This window comes from Suricata suricatta, chromosome 2 (assembly GCF_006229205.1).
Source record: "Suricata suricatta isolate VVHF042 chromosome 2, meerkat_22Aug2017_6uvM2_HiC, whole genome shotgun sequence".
Taxonomy (NCBI): domain Eukaryota; kingdom Metazoa; phylum Chordata; class Mammalia; order Carnivora; family Herpestidae; genus Suricata; species Suricata suricatta.
This window is the reverse complement of record NC_043701.1, coordinates 11,136,783-11,152,904: the sequence shown is the minus strand read 5'-3', so window position 1 is coordinate 11,152,904 and position 16,122 is coordinate 11,136,783. Positions and strand designations below refer to the sequence as shown.

The window sequence follows — 16,122 nt, the reverse complement described above, 5'->3', positions numbered from 1 at the left end:
CTTTGGAGAAGTGTCTGTTCATATCTTCTGCCCATTTCTTCACTGGTTTATTTGTTTTGGGATTGTGAAGTTTGGTGAGTTCCTTGTACATTTTCGATATTAGCCCTTTATCTGATATGTCATTTGCAACTATCTTTTCCCATTCTGTCGGTTGCCTATTAGTTTTCTTGATTCTTTTCTCCTTTCAATCTGCTTGAGGTAGTGTCCCACGGGTAAAGCTGCTTTATGTCTAATTAACGATTTATGTGGTTTATGTCATGTGTAGACAGTCCATCTTTCAGTGTTGGTGTTCCTCATTGTCCTGTTTTGGAGCTGCTCTGTTCCTTCTCTGAGCTCTGCAGTCCTATGAGTTGTCACTGATGAGCTGGTGATTTCTAAATGTGTTTCTCTAGCCCAGATTCTCCTGACTTCTGCCCAGCTGCCCACTGTACGGCCCCACACTTCTTGTCAACATTCTCAATACTGACTCACCACCTTCACCTGCCTGCCCTCAGACTGGTTACTGCTTCTGTGTGCTCCCTCTCTGGGAGCCCGGACTGTCGTCTTTCCTAGGCGGTCCATGTTATCCCTGACTCCTCTTTCTTGTTTAATCCCTGAGCAGTCTGCACTACATTCTACCACACCTGCCTTCTAAATATTTCTCCCACCTGTCCACTTCTCTCCCATTTCCGTTACCACTTGCCTAGAATGGGCCAACATGATCTCCAGCCTGTATTTCTACACGGGCTTCCTTGTAAATGTCGTTTTTGTTATGTCCTTCTCCAGTTCCTTCTTAACGTAATAGTCAGTGTTCATATTGGATCATATCACTCCTCTGTCTAAACCTCCTCAGTGGCTCTTCCTTCTTTCCCTTCTCCCTGTCCCCCACCTGTCTTTTTTCTTTTCTTTCTTTTTTAGGGTCAAGTCCAACCTCTTTAATATTGCTTTTAAGGCTTGTGTGTTCTGGTCCCTGTTTGTACCTCTAGCATAATCTCTCAAAACTAGAAATATGCATCCCCAGCACCACCAATTAGAGTCAGTCCCATCAACAGGTTCCTGGAATGTGTAATGGTCTCCTTGGACTCGGGGCATTTGCACATGCTGTTCCCTCTGTCTGGACGCTTCTTTCCCAGCAGTCTTTGGCTCTGCTACCCCTGAGGTCCTGCACATCACTTCTTCACAAGCTTTTACTGACACTCCTGCCACCCCAAGTCTAGGCTAATTGCTTCCCCAGTGTCTAGTATTTTCCCCAGCATAATACCTGTCACGTAATAATGCAATGCCTCTTTATTTGCCCGAGTCCCCTAGTAGATTTCAAAATACACTCAGGTTTCATCTTCATTCCTTCAAAAATTTGGATTGAGGTGCTAAAAATACTGTGGCATTTCGATCACAGTTGAATCCTTAACTGTCTAGTTCTTGGCATGGAACCGTCACCCAGTAAACAGCTATTTATTGTACATACAGATGAATGAATAACTTCTGGGATTTTCTCAGTGTAGCCTAGCATCTGTACTTAGGGTTCTGTGCCAGTCTGTCCCTTTAACAAACCAGGATACACTAATGTAAGATCATTGAGAAGCAGTTGCATCAGGGATTTTATGTTCTCTGTCAGTTTTGCATGACATTATGGATTAGCAATTCTTCCTCTCAATGTCTCCTTGTTGTTTCTTTAACAGCAGTATTTCCTCCAAGCTGCCGGTGGAGGAAATACCTGCCCTCCTGTCCTTGAACCACGCAGGCATACCCTGGATCGGCCCCTGCGGACCTCACTCTAGTTCTCTTTACTCCCGAGCTGTTGGTGAGGACGCAGTGTTTAGACAGGTGGGCTCAGGCTTTCCTCTCAGGAATAGAGGGTAAGAAACCTTTATGATTCACTGAGCAGACCCCCAAAATATTTGTTCTTAAGTAACGCTTGTTTCTGTATAAAAGTAACATCCACTGAGAATGATGAGGAGAAATTTGGAAGATACGCCATCAGGAAATAAAAATCACCCTTAATCTCATCACTTAGGGAGCAGTTACTAACTTTTTGGTGCATGGTAGCATCCCCTCTGTGGTCTCAGTGGCCATCTATAAACCCATGCAGACACCCTGCTCTCAGTCCTGCACTCTGGACAGCCATATTGCCTCAGTCAGCGTCTTCACCGGTTGATCCAAAGTGGCATTTCAGCTCCACATATTCGGCCTCAAAGCCCCCATCACCATCCTCCCAATTTGCTCCTGCTCCTGTGTTTTTGTGTTAAGCAGATGGCGCCACCGCATGCACAGTGACCCCACCCAGTGGCCCAGATTAGAGATGCTCCAAACTCTTCTTTCCTTCATGCGTCCCATATCCAGTCAAGGTTCTGTAGTTTCCACCTCCTGCCTACCTCTGGACTCTGTGTCCCTCCTCCCCTGTGTCAGTTCCCTGGTCCAGACTCCTTCACCTTTCTCCTAGAATAGGGCAACTGCTCCCCAGACAGACCTCCGTGTCCCTACATCCTTCTCTTCACTACGGCCAGAGTGACCACACAGGAATGGCAGGTCACCATGTCACCCCATGCATTCACATCTTTCCGCTCTTCACAAGGTCCTTCCCCAAATGTTCCGGCCCCTGTTGAACCATTGCTGCTGGGCCTTCTTCACCCTCCTCTTCTCCTGATTGGCCTCTTTTCAACCTACACTTCTCCACTTACCCATCTTTGTCTTCTAAGAGGTTTTCGCTGACTCACCTCTCCTCTCCAAAAGCCTGGCACAAAAACTCCTTCTCAGGAGCCACTCCATCCATCGCCTCTTCACCGCTCCCATCTGGGAGCCCCTGTGGCCCTGAGTTGTGCCTTCTTCATCACGTGAGCCCATGACCTTGAGCAGGCCCCAGTGCATGGGGGAAGCCAGCAAGGGCTGACGGGGCCGCTCTCTGCAGGCCTGGGGATCTCTGCCATGCTGTCTGTGGCCGTTGCTCAAAGGAGGGGCAGAGAATGGAGCACCTGCTGCGAGATTTGCCTTAGGTGGACACTTTTCCAGGTTCCCGTTCCTGAATCCAGTTCTTGAGTCCCCCCCGCTGGTGTTCCTGAAACAGACACTGCCTTTAGGTGTCTTTAGTTGGCTTTAGGGAGCAGAGCTGCCGTCTCTGGCCTGGGCCCTGCCTGCTGTCAGGGCTCACATAGGCCTTGTCCCTGCCGTCCCTGCCCCAGCACCCTGCGGATGGCGGTGGTGATCTCGCGGTTGCGCAGGCTGTAGATGAGTGGGTACAGCAGCGGCGTGATGTTGGTGTAGATGAGTGACAGCGTGCGGTCCCGCCGTGGGGAGTGGCTGGCCTTGGGCCGCACGTACATGAAGGTGGCACAGCCGTAGTGTAGGAAGGTGACAGCCAGGTGCGAGGCGCAGGTGGAGGCGGCCTTGTGCCGGCCCCCGGGGGAGCGCAGGCGACGCAGGGTGGCGGCGATGGCCCCGTAGGAGGACAGGATGAGCAGCAAGGGCAGCAGCAGCAGCACCAGGCAGGTGCCCAGCAGGGGAAGCTCGTCGGCGTAGCTCTGCGTGCAAGCCAGGTCCAGCAGCGCCGTGATGTCGCAGAAGAAATGCACCAGCAGGCAGGAGCCACAGAAAGGCAGGTGGAAGATGGCCACGGTGAGCCCCACGGACACCGCCAGCCCCCCGAGACAGCAGGTCAGGGCCAGCCTTGCGCACAGCCCTGGGGTCACCACTGCGGTGTAGCGCAGCGGGTGGCAGATGGCCACATAACGGTCGTAGGCCATGGTGGCCAGCAGGAAGCACTCGGCCCCACCCAGCGCCACGAACATCTGCATCTGAACGGCACAGCCCAGGAAGGAGATGGGGCTGCCCCTGCCAAGACCCGGTGTGGCCAGGTCGACCAGGGAGCGGGGCACCACCACCAGAGTGTAACAGAGCTCGATGGCTGATAGCTGGCACAGGAAGAGCAGCATGGGAGGCGGGCTGGGCACCGAGGCCACGGCCACCAGGATGAGCAGGTTCCCGCTCAGGGTGGCCAGGTGCACGGCCAGCAGCAGCAAGAAGAGCACCGGCCTCAGGTGGGGGAACTCAGAGAAGCCCTGGAGGACGAAGCCACAAGGCACGGTGGCGTTGCTGGGGTGGTCCATGCGCTGGCCTGCCCAGAGGCACCTGCAGGAAAGACGGGGACAGGGGAGTTTTTGAGGGTAGTTCCTCCACCCTGCCTCCCAAGGAAGGGCTAGATGGACTTTAGAAGGTGGGAGGGAGTGGGGGCTGCAGAGAGGGGGTAGAGTGTCCGGATGCATTTCTAGCCCCTCCTCCCTATAATGCACCTTTTTAGTAATTTGTGTAATTTTGTCTCCTAGACTAGAATTCCAAAGCTGCTTTCTCAACATGCTTTTTCCGAAGAAACCTTAATCGTGGGCCCTTTCCTTGCAACCTGTCACTCCTGACCTCCACCTACAAATGAGTCCCTGCCTTCAGACCCTGTTGGGGGGTCCTGTTAGTAGGCAGGAAGATTAGGCTGTCCTCAGCCTCAGCTCCTCAGGGCAGGAATTGTGTCTTTCTGCCCACTTCCGTTTACTCCTCCCTGCCCTGCTCTTGTCACTTTGAATTGCTTTCTTGATGTGTCACAGAATCACAAAAACAAGATGCAGATGAAGACCTTAGTGATCATCTCCTACAAACTCATAATTTTAAAAAGAAAAATAAAGCTGGCGGGGTGTGCATGTGTGGGAGGCTTAACTACACACAGAAAGCTAGGAACAGAATCTGCATTCTTGAGACTGAATCCAGAACTTCCCATGACCCCATTTGGGTCACTAGGATCAGTTGGCCAGTTCATACTGATTCAGCCTTAAGTAGAGACCCAGGTCTGTGCCAGGTGTGGAGGCAAATGTTTAGGCAACAAGGGACCGCTGGTGGGAAGGCCTCTCTGGGTGCATCAGGAACAAGATGTCCCTAACATTTTTTATTAATACTCTGTCAACATGAGAAACAGTGATGCGTATCTGTTCTAACTCGCCTCTCAGAGTTAGCAGTACATTCCAAATTTGCCGACTGAACACAATTTCTTTCCTAGCGTCACCCAGTGACTCATTTGCAGGCAACATTTGGAAAACATTGATAGCCTGTAGGCTGGCTGCAATTGTTGCAAACTTCTGCCATGGGGAATGTAAGGTAATAGGGTCTTGGAGGCAAACTGGAGGAGGGTGTTTGATTTTCCAGTAGTTATTAATGACATCTTTTTTTATTTCCTTATCTCCTTTTTATTAACTCTAATTGTAAGCTTGGTTATTATTTCCTCTTAGTATCTCTGAGTCACTGTTAATAACCAATGTCGGAAGTGGAATTTGTGCATGGCTGTTATGCCATAGAATGCAGTACCAATAAAGCCTGGTCAAGGGCAGCAGGTGAATCAATGGCAGAGCTGGACGGAGTGGGAAGAGCTTGATTTCTGCTATCTAGTGTTTATTTTAGAAAGGAGAATTCGGAGGATTCATATTTATCATTCTGTGCTATTTTTTGTCATCTGAGTGGAGCACCTTCACACCACAGTTTTGAGGTCTAATGCAGGAGGATCCTGTGGGCTGGGGTTGGGGGTGGGTGGAAAAAGGGGGAGTCACTTCTCATCTCTTTTAGAGCCCTCACATTTGTTGTTTGCTTTGGCCAGTAGCCACTCTGTTGAGCCAGTTCAACAAACCTGTGAGGAGTGCCTCGTCCTTGCCCAGCGTTGGCGCTGCGGGTGGGAGCGGGGGAGGAGCTTGGCTGTCCCGGAGGCAGAGGCTGGGTGAACCTGCGGAAGTACCCACAGCGGCTTCCCTCTGCCTCAGCTTGCCCTTTCTCTAAGTCTTCTTTTCATCTTCTTAGAGAAGCACAGGGTGGGGGACAGAGAGACAGGAACTATCCAGTGCTCTTCCCTTCATGTCCACACTGCCCAGAAATGACAAGATAGGTTGGGCGGGGGGCACCAGTAACCACAAGCTCAAGATGCGTTATGTTTTACACACAAGGCTGTGGAAAGCTAGTCGGGTAGGTCGATTTGGTCAAATATAGACTGAAGAATATTTCTGTTTTGCTTAGCATATTTAGGAGGATTTGTCCTAAACTCTAGGAATGCGTGTTAGAAATGTCTACTGTCTGGGAGGGGGAGGGGGAGGAGACACTTTCAAAACTTCAAGATTTGATTGAAAATCCCGCTGTACCCTCACTGGAGAAGCTGCAGAGGGAGAGCACTGCCGCCTGCCTGAGCCGCCTGCCTCCCGGGGGCGGAAGGACAGACAGTCTCCCTTCCAGGTGCCTCCTACCCTCAACGAGAATGGCTGCACGGAAGGGGTTGGTAGGCCAGTGCTCCAAGGACTTAACACATTTAACTCACTTAATCCTAGTGACTCTTGGTATACACATACTGAGGTAGGTGGACTCTTAGTCCAACCATGTAACAAATGAGGAGACAGAACTAAAGGAATTAAATGTCATGTAGCTGGTTAGAGTGAAGGGCAAGTGTTACACTCAAGTGACCGAGTCTCTGATAGTTCATGGTCTCATCCAGTGCACAGTCTTCCTTATACCTCTCCCCTCTCCTAAAAAGTCCTCTCCGCACAAGACACACCCTGCCCCTTTCCCCACATCTCCCACCTTTCCCGTGCTCAGAGGTTACCTACCCTCTCTGAGGCATTTCTGTCTTCAGGTTTCCCTTTGCTGACATTTCTCTTGAAGACATGTAGATGTGAGCAGTAATACAGATAACCTAAGATCACGAATCTAAAAATAATTTCTCCACAGCTTTGGCATTCACCTCTGAGATTGTTAATCTTCTGGCAGATCTGCTTTCCTAACTGTGTGAGGCTCCCTGGGCCCCCATGGAGCGATGGCTGCGGGCCCAGGACACCTGGGCGTGGCTGGCGGCCTCACTGCGCCGGGGTGCAGATCACGGATCTGGTCTTTGCTCTGCAGGGTAATCAAAATGATCTGTAAGAATGAGGTTTTCAGAAGCCATTTATGGATGCCTGAATGGGTCAGTCAGTTGGGTGTCCCACTCTTGATTTTGGCTCAGGTTATCATCTCACGGTTCGTGGATTGGAGCCCCATGTTGGGCTCTGTGCTGGTGGCGTGGAGTCTGCTTGGGATTATCTCTCACCCTCTCCCTCTTCTTCTCTCTTTCTCTCTCTCTCTCTCCCTCCTTCTCTCTTCTCTCCCTCTGCCCCTTTCCAACTTGCACTCTCTCTCTGAAAGTAAATAAACTTACCAAAAAAAGGTCATTTTAGTAGCCAGTTAAAGCACTTATTTTTTTTAAGTTTATTTATTTTGAGAGAGAGAGAGACAACAAATGGGGTGGGAGCATTGAGAGAGAGAGAGAGAGAGAGAGAGAGAGAGAGAGAGAAAATCCCAAGCTGGCTCCACACTGTCAGTGCAGAGCCTGACTTGGGGCTCAAACTCACGAATGTTGAGATCATGACCTGTGCTGAAGTCAGACACTTAACTGACTGAGCCACCCAGGTGCCCCCAATTAAAGCACTTTTTAAAGAGAGGCTGTGCAATGAGAGATTTGAGAGGCAGACCAGTCAGGCCCCTCTGGGTTGTGAGGATTCCATAGAATCATGGACTAGAAGGGAGCTCAGGGGTCAAAGGTCCAGATCCTCACGTTATAGCAGGCAAGGCCCAGGGAGTCACATACTGTGTGGGGCCTCACTGCCATCTGTTGGTGGCCGAGTCCTGGATCAGAGTCCACGTCTCACAACTCCTGGTTCACGGTTCTGTTTCTGCCGGAATTGTTTTCCACAGTAGACCTGAGCCCACTGATTTCAGATTATTGTTTACAAAAGCACCAAATGAGAGGTCACAGAAAAATCAGGTCATTGCCAGGGGTGCCTGGGTGCCTCAGTTGGTTAGGCATCCCAGTCTTGGTTCTGGCTCAGGTCATGATCTCACGGTTTGTGGGATTGAGCCCGCGTTGGGCTCTGTGCTGACAGCATGGAGCCTGCTTGGGACTCTCTTTCTCCCTCTCTCTGTCTCTCTCCTATTTGCATGCATGCACTCTCTCTCAAAATAGATAAATAAACATGTAAAGGAAAAGAAAAATCAGATCATTGTCTCCCAGGGAATTAAATTTAGAAGATTATGAATATGCCTACGTCTCCCTAACTTGATTTAACAATCAGTCTCTGAGTTTATACAAATTGTTCTGGAATCTGTTTTCTTCCAGTGCTTCCCTTTAGGAAAAATACTTACGATCCAATCAAAAGGTTTTTTTTTTTTTTTATCTAAAAAAAACAACCAAGAAAAGGATTTTTTCTTTTTTTTTAAAATCCTTTGTGAAATAGAAAGAGTCCCCTGGTGTATAGTTTTGCTTTGTTACTTGCCGAGTTTGATTTGGGGTGGGGACATGTTACTCAGCACTTCCAAAGCCTTGCCTCCCCACTGTCAGAGGGGATCGCAAAGGAGGGTGTGGTGAGGATTCCATGAGACACTAGCACAGAGCCCGGTGCACAGAGAGACTGTAAAGCACGCTCGTCTTCCTGCTTTTCTTCATGATGGATGAGCTTAGCATATATTTCCTCTGGACACTCACCTTTTTGCACGTGCCCTCTTCACCTCCTGATTGTGTCCTTTCAGGTGCTTTCTAACTTAGTGCCTCTCCTGTCTTTCTGGGGTCCCAGGAGCAGGGTGTACATCGTATTCTGGATTTAGGAAACTCTCTGGGAGATAAGTAGACACAGATGTAGATAAGTCTGTCTGTCTACCTACATACCAATCTATCACCATCAACAACATCTTTTCTCTCCATGTTTCTACTTCTTTTTTTTCTGTTAGGTTTCCAATTGTTTTCGTAAAACTGTACAGACTCTGGAAAAGACATCTATAGATTTAAAAATCTGCTGCATCCACTCACCAGCCACATTTCCTCCGTCTCCCCAGTCCTCGGTCTTTTTACCTCTAAATGGAGATACGGGTGTCCGGTTCATAGGGTTGTGGTGAGAAATGGGTAGATTGCAAAGGAAGCTCCCAGCACAGTGACAGGCACAGAGCGGGCAGCCAGAGGTGGTTACTAATCCTGTCACGTTATAAACCCACTTCTCCAGCATCATGTCAGCCTTTGGGCTCCGTCTGCGCACAGCTGACAGCTATGATTACTGTAATGAGTCCTTTTCCTATGGCATCAGCCTTTTCCTCGGTTTATGAGCGCTAACTTGGAATTCATGCATTTACATATACTTGGATTGTTATGTATTTTAAGTTTAGATTTGTTTTCTGGAATAAAATCCCTTGAGTTAAAACGCAATTACCATTTTCTTGTTCTGTCACACAGACTCACATCTTTCAGTGTTATTGTCCTCATCGGTTTGGTAATTTTGTTACTCAGAGGAGCTAAATATCATCTCTGGATGTAGAGATTTTACTGTGTGCTTCCCTCTGCAGCCATTTATAATCTCAGCCTCCACCCCTTGGGCACGAGCCTCTTTCACAGCAGTACCTCTGTCTTGTGACCAGTTCCGTGTACATGGTAATGCATCCCTGAGTCCTTGGAGACTAAATTTGGTAAGATGTCTCATCAAAGGCTTTTGAAAGTCTAAATAAAAGAAATCCTCTGTTGGTTTCTTGTCAGCATCTTTATCCCCTAAAAGCACTTAAGTAGATTTAATAGGGCATATTTTCCTTATACAAACATTCTTGCCTTTCCCTGCTTATGTGATTAGTGATTCTACATGTTATAAAAATGAGATGCCATTGCTATTTTCTGTGCTCAGGAGCGCTTCTCAAAATGACGGCTCTGGGGGCAGTCTTTCATTTGTCTACCTCTGCTTAGGTGTTACCTCGGGTTTTACATTTTGGACAACATTTTCTCCTCAGAGTTTCTTGAGAATTCAGAGTCACAACAACGTGCGCATCTGTGTGTAGAGCTTCCTGAATAGTTGCCACTGTTAGTCCCCATCCCCCCCCACCCCCGCCCAAACCAATTGTGGGATTAGGGCTTTGAGTAAAATATCATTTCGGGCTTCCTGCCCTCTTTCATTTCCATCTAGAGAGGAGCTTTGAACCATACAAACCTTGGAGTCCCACTGGTTTTAGAGCCAGCTCTCTGCCTTTGATGCTTTGAAAGAGACTCTCGCCTGAACGAAGCACCCATTTAATCTCTGGCCCAGGCTTCCGCCAGAGGAAGAAGGCTGAGCTTCAGAGATGAGCACTTTCATGTTCAACATTAAAATTGTCCGGTGAGGAGACTGCCCCAGCTTTGGCACTGTGAAGGTCAACGTTATCACACGTAAACCCATAGCCATTGTTCCGTTACCATTTGAAAAGTATTCTAGGTCTGAGGACCAGTCACCTACTCTATTGGAAAAAAAAAAACATTGCAGCTTTGCTCTAGAAGGAAATTAGTTTGTTTTCAAAATTAGTTATTTTTAAAAATTAACTACCATTTTCCATGAAGTCAGTTTTAATAGGTGTAAATATACTTCTAATTTCTAAACTGCATGTTTTGCTACAAAATACCAAGAGGACTCCCTCAAACCCCAGAAGACCCTCCTTGTGAAATGTGCTAATGGTTCCTGTCGGTCATGGCCGGAGAGCAGAACTCAGTGACAAGGCAAGGCAGCTGCTTGGATGAGGAAGTCAAGGCAACTTCAGTTTTGCCAGGGTGGTTTCATGATTTATTAAAAAAAAAGAGAGAGAGAGAAACCCCCCAAAACAGGAAAACAAATACTGGTGAGAAAAAAAAATGTTGATCTCCTGGGCCAGCCACCTTTTGGGAGAGGAACCCTGTTAATATTTTCAGAACACTGCCTCTGAAAGCCATGGGTCCCTCAGAAAACTGTTCACTGGTAAGAGTTGTGTGTATAATTTTGGGAGCTCTTTCCAATGGGACATTCTCCTCACCACCCTACGGCTTGCCTCCTGGTTTCCAGAATAGTCTCTGGTGGTTGCTGAGAAAAGCAACAGAGATTAGATGAAATGGGATAAAAGGCATAGGATTTGGCCAGCCTAGGAGTGGGCTGTGGTGACCCAGGTCTTCTTCAAGGAGGGGTCCCTGTGGTAGGCATGGTCCGAAGCCTGGGGAGCTAGTGCTTTGGCCAGGAAGTGAGAAACAAATAGAGCTGCCAACAATACCAAACAGGGAGTTTCTGTGTGTGCTGTGGAGCCAACTCATAATTACGGATACGCTCTTCTTCAGTACTCTCTACTCTGCCTCTAAGAAAATAAATTACTTTCCTCGGTTGTATTCTTACATGTTACTCTGTGGAAACAACATATTGTTGGATGCCTCTTGCCATGAGAAACTCTGTTTACTTCAGACAGGACTCTCCCAGTTTTAGATGGGAAAGCTGAGCAAAGGAAATGCATTTGGGTAAAATCAGGTGATAAAAATAGGAGAACATAGAAGTCCTGGCATCTGTAGCTGCCTGATGTTCCTCACACCTGACCCCACTTCAGTGTAGCCAAGACTGAAGGGATCCACAGAGTGTGTTGGATATCCCGTGCCCCATGATTCGCTGATGGGGGCACTGGAGCCAACTCAGGAGGGTCGTGGTGCAGGAAGAAATGCTGCTCTCACGTGCAGTCTCTCTTTTGGGCAAATGTAGCTGGGAAGTGTTCTGATTTCTTTGTTTCCATGCTCTACTTTCTTTTTTTTTTTTTTAAGATTTTATCTTTACAGAATCTCTACACCCAACACAGGGCTCAAACTTACAACCCTGAGATCAAGAGTCCTGCTCCATCAACTAAGCCAGCCAAGCACCCCTCCATGCTTTGCCCTTGGTGTTTCCTTCTTGTCCTCTGCCCACCTACCTTGCAGATGCCAGCCTTCTCCTCACCTTGGCTCAGGAGAGAGCCGACGTGGAGATCGAGGGGAGAGGAGACAGCTTGTGGGGATTGGAGGTTAAAGAGATTGCAGGTACCATGAAAAGCAAGAGGCTCTGGAGTTGCAGGGGAAAGTTGTAGAAGCCAGAAGGAGGACTTTCAAGGAGAAGAAGAGATGGAGAGGCTGGAAGAGGAACCAGATGGTTTTCTGCAGTAGTTTCTGATTAGCTGTGTCAGTCGGTGCTGGAACCTGGGTTTGGCTTTATATCCCTGGAGAGGTGGGGGCGATGGGGAGGAGAGAAGTATGCTAGTCCCTTCCACAGGGATGGCCAGAGCAAGAGCATCCTGTAATCTATTAATCCATGCACCACAAATCCCTCCTCCAGGCTGGAGACCTAGTAGGTATGGCTTGGCTCACATATAATGACTCCAGCTGTCCAAGAGAAACAACTCTTCCTGTCTCATGCGGCCCACCTACCCGGAGTGCATCTGTCCCATTGGTACCCAGAGCCTTCCCTAGAGTGTGCCTTGCCCCTCTCTCATCATGGCAATTCCCACCTCTGCATGGTGGGTCAGGTGGCAGCTTCAGATCATGTTGTGAAGTGGCAGGTGCCTGGGAAGTCTCAGGGGTCTTGATTTGTCCAGTGGCTAGGGCAGGGGAGCCGGCTGCTGAGATGCAGGAATGAATCTCCTTCCCTAACTCTCACATGTGCAGAGACCCAGGGAACTGCACAAGGAGGCCTCTACCAAGGGGCATCCTGCCCCTGGAGTATGAATGAGGCAGCTCTGGCAGGTCCCTGTGTGTTTGGAAGCTGAAGAGCTGGTTATCCGCGTGCCTACGTGCACACATGTACTAGCATCACAGGACTCTAGGGGTCATCTTTTCTTGTTCACTTACCCATTAGTTTTTCATTTTTTCAACAATTCAGCACATGTTTATTGAGTATCTACTGTGTGCCAGGCTTTGGTTCAGGTACCTGGGGTATCAATCAGGGAGGAAAAGAGACAAAAGTTCCTGTCCTCTTAGAGCTGTGTTCCAGGGAGGAGTTAGACAATGACCATATTAAGTAAATGATGTAACATATTCACAAGTGACAAGTCTAACGGAGAAAAATAAGGGAGGATAGGGAACGTGAGGGAAGACATGCAATTTCAAATATGATGTTTAAAGAAGGCTCTAGTGAGCAGGTGACATTTGACGCAAAACCTAAAGGAGGTGAAGAAGTAAAGTAAACCCTGTGGATATCTGGCAGAAGAACTTTCCAAGCAGAAGAAGTAGCCAGTCGGAGGTCCCGAGTGGGGTGCAGACGAGGCTTGTTTGGAGCACAGTGAGGAAGCCAGTGTAGCTGGGGTGGAGTCAGTGAGGACGGAAGAGTTGGCAGATGAGGTCAGAAAATTACTGGGTGGTCAGGAGGTGGTGCCTTACGGGTGATGATGGGAATTTGGCTTTTGTTCTGTGTGAGGTGGAGAGCCGCTGGAGGCCTCAAGCACCGGAATGCTACACAAGGATCCCTCTGGCCGCTTTGTTGAGAACAGATTGTAGGGGACCAGTGTAGGAGCAGGGAGATCACCATTACAGTGATCCAGGTGAGGGAAAATATGACTTGGGTTAGATTAGCAGTAGAAGTGGTGAGATACGGTTGGATTCTGAATATATCTAAAATGTAGAGCCAGCAGAATTTCCTGATGGATTGGATATGGGGTGTGAGAGAGAGGGGTCAGAATGGCTTTATTTTTCTGCCTGAGCGACAGGAAGGATCAAGGTGTCATTACCTGAGATGAGGAAGGCCTTAGGTGGAGTGAGTTTGGGGAGGAAGGCATGGTCAGTAGTTCAGAGGCGGCATATGTTAAGTTTGAGATACCTACTAGAGGTCCACGTGGATCTGTCAAGTTCATGGGAGTTCATGGGAGAGGTCCCATTTAGATGGAGAAGTTTGAAGTTGTCACTTGACAAACTGGGTGAGATTATTATGGGAATGAGTATAGTTAGAGAAAAGAAAGGATTCTGCAAACTGAGCTCTGGGGGTACTGCAGGGCCAGAAGTTTAGGAATATGAGAGGCCTGAAAGGGGGTCTTCAGAGAGGGGGGGTCTGCTGGCCTTCATTTTTCAGCCAAGGGAATCATATACTTGTGTTCTACCTACCTCCCGGTGTGCACATCTCTGTCACACAGAAGATTTACATGGAAAAAGATTCCATGACTGAGTAGAATGATTTCCCCTATTGATAATAAGCAATTACCTTAATCCCTGCTCTATGTTAAACTCTATCTCTTCCTATGTTAAACGTATTGTGGAGGTTTCATGATAGTTGAATGGGAAGCATTCTTCATAAAGTGTAAGGAGATATGTCACAGGCTGCAAGTGAGGGCAGAACTCAAACTCCACAGAAAAGGAAAGATTTGGAAACAAAACTCTGGGTTCTAAAATGTTAGGTTCTTATCCAAAATTTGCCTTAACATTTTTTGTAAAGTTTATTTATTTTGAGATAGGGAGAGAGTGCAAGGGAGGGGCAGAGAGAGAGAGAGAGAGAGAGAGAGAGAGAGAGAGAGAGAGAATCCCAAGCAGGCTCTGCACTGCCAGCATGGAGCCTGATGTGGGGCCTGAACCCATGAGCTGTGAGATTATGATCTGAGCTGAAATCAAGAACCAACTGAGCCACCCAGGTACTCCCCAAATTTACCCTTGTTTGTTTGTTTGCACATATACTTTAGGAAGGAATTTCCTTTGTCTAAGACTTGGTTCATGTGACTGATACATAAAAATAATACCACAATCTGTGTCTAATTAGTAGATTGTTTTAAGACTTTATCTTTAACACCTTCACTGAAGTATAATGGAATACAGAGAACTGCCCACATTTTAAGTGTACGGATTTGGTGATCTGCGTCATACACAAATACCCGTGATACATCACCAGAGTGAAGGAACAGACACATCCAACACTTCCCAGAGTTTACTGTTCCCCTTTTGTGGAAAGAACACAACGTGAGATCCACCCTCTTAACAACATTCAAAATGCCCAGTCCTGTGTTAGAATCTGTAGGCAAGAAATACAGCAGATCTCTAGAACTTACTCATCTTGAATAACTGACACCTAGTGCCCTTTGAATGACAATCCCCCAGTCCCCCCACTGTCTGGTTCCTGGCAACCAGTATTGATTCTCTTTTCTGCCTTAGACTACTTCAGATTCCTCTTGTAAGTGGATTTAAACAAAGTGATATTTCTCCTTAGAGAATCTCTCTCTTGATCCCATTTTTTCATCTAACTCCCATTTTTATGCAGTCGAAAAAATTCTTCAAGAGCTGTCTGTATTTGCTTCCTCCTCTCTCTCTGTCTCTTCCCCCCCTTATTTATTCATTGATTTATTTATTTACTTATTTATTGAGAGAGCACGCATCTGCGAGTGAGCATGAATGGGGGAGGGGCAGAGGGAGAGAGAGAATCTCAAGCAGGCTTCAAGCCCAGCACAGGACCCAACACAGGGCTCAGTCTCACCACCGTGAGATCATAACCTGAGCCCAAATCAAGAGTTGGACACTCAACGAACCAGCTGAGCCACCCAGGTACCTCTTATTCTTTTAACAAACCATTTTATGCTGAGGTGTGGTTGACATAGGAAAAGCTGTTTTGAGATTTTAAATGAGATCCTACTTATGAAAACATTTTGTAAATTCTAAAGTGCTGCGTAAATGTCACTTGACAATGATTATTATATTGAAGGGCCATGATCAACATGCTTTCCAGCATAAACTCTACCCACACCCCCCTTCTCTGGCGCTGAGCTTTCAGAATGTAATGTGCCTTCCCATTTCCCATTCTTCCTGTGTGCATAGTTTCCCAGTAAGGTGAGAGGGAGTTGGGAAGGGACTCCGTCTGAACAGGCCTCCTTGGTCATCAGGACTCACAGATGTGATGATGTCATTTGCAAACAACAGTGTGGTCATGGTTCAGAATTTTGGAAACAGCGCCAAGAAGAACTTGGACACCGTTTTCAGGATGTGTAAACTCTGCACTAAAGCAAAGGTTACCCATGACAATGGCGTTTGGGGTTTTATACATAGTGTTTTCTTTGGCTGGAGTCAACACAGGGAATTCTCTCCTTAGGCCTAGGGATTCCTCAGAGTGGGGGTGCCCCTGTCTCCTCTCAGAGGGCCGCTGGGACTTTTCTCGGACTTGGAGCCATGTGGGATCTGTGTATGAACCAAGACTGGAAATACTTACATCATCTCCGCATTCCTCAAACATTTGTCATCTGATTGCAGATCGACTGGTAAGAGTCCGGCTTCTGGTCTCCACAGTGACTTCAGTGGAGAAGAGGTTAGTGAAATTATGGACTTTGATGAATATCTATGGCCCTGAGGAAAAGTAGTGAGTTTCTTATGGGGCTTTGCAT

General features: G+C 47.7%; 1 protein-coding gene across 1 annotated transcript; it reads right to left on the bottom strand.

The window, feature by feature from the left end:
• Nucleotides 1-3,113: 3,113 nt before the first annotated feature.
• LOC115274258 (olfactory receptor 10AC1) lies at nucleotides 3,114-4,079 on the bottom strand. Its single transcript, XM_029917700.1, has one exon. The coding sequence runs from the start codon at nucleotides 4,077-4,079 to the stop codon at nucleotides 3,114-3,116; it is 966 nt and encodes a 321-aa protein (XP_029773560.1).
• Between the last annotated feature and the right edge of the window lie 12,043 nt (nucleotides 4,080-16,122).

What these genes read in the sequence shown, in the direction of transcription:
- LOC115274258 (XM_029917700.1), bottom strand. Translation starts at nt 4,079, where the DNA reads ATGGACCACCCCAGCAACGCCACCGTGCCTTGTGGCTTCGTCCTCCAG.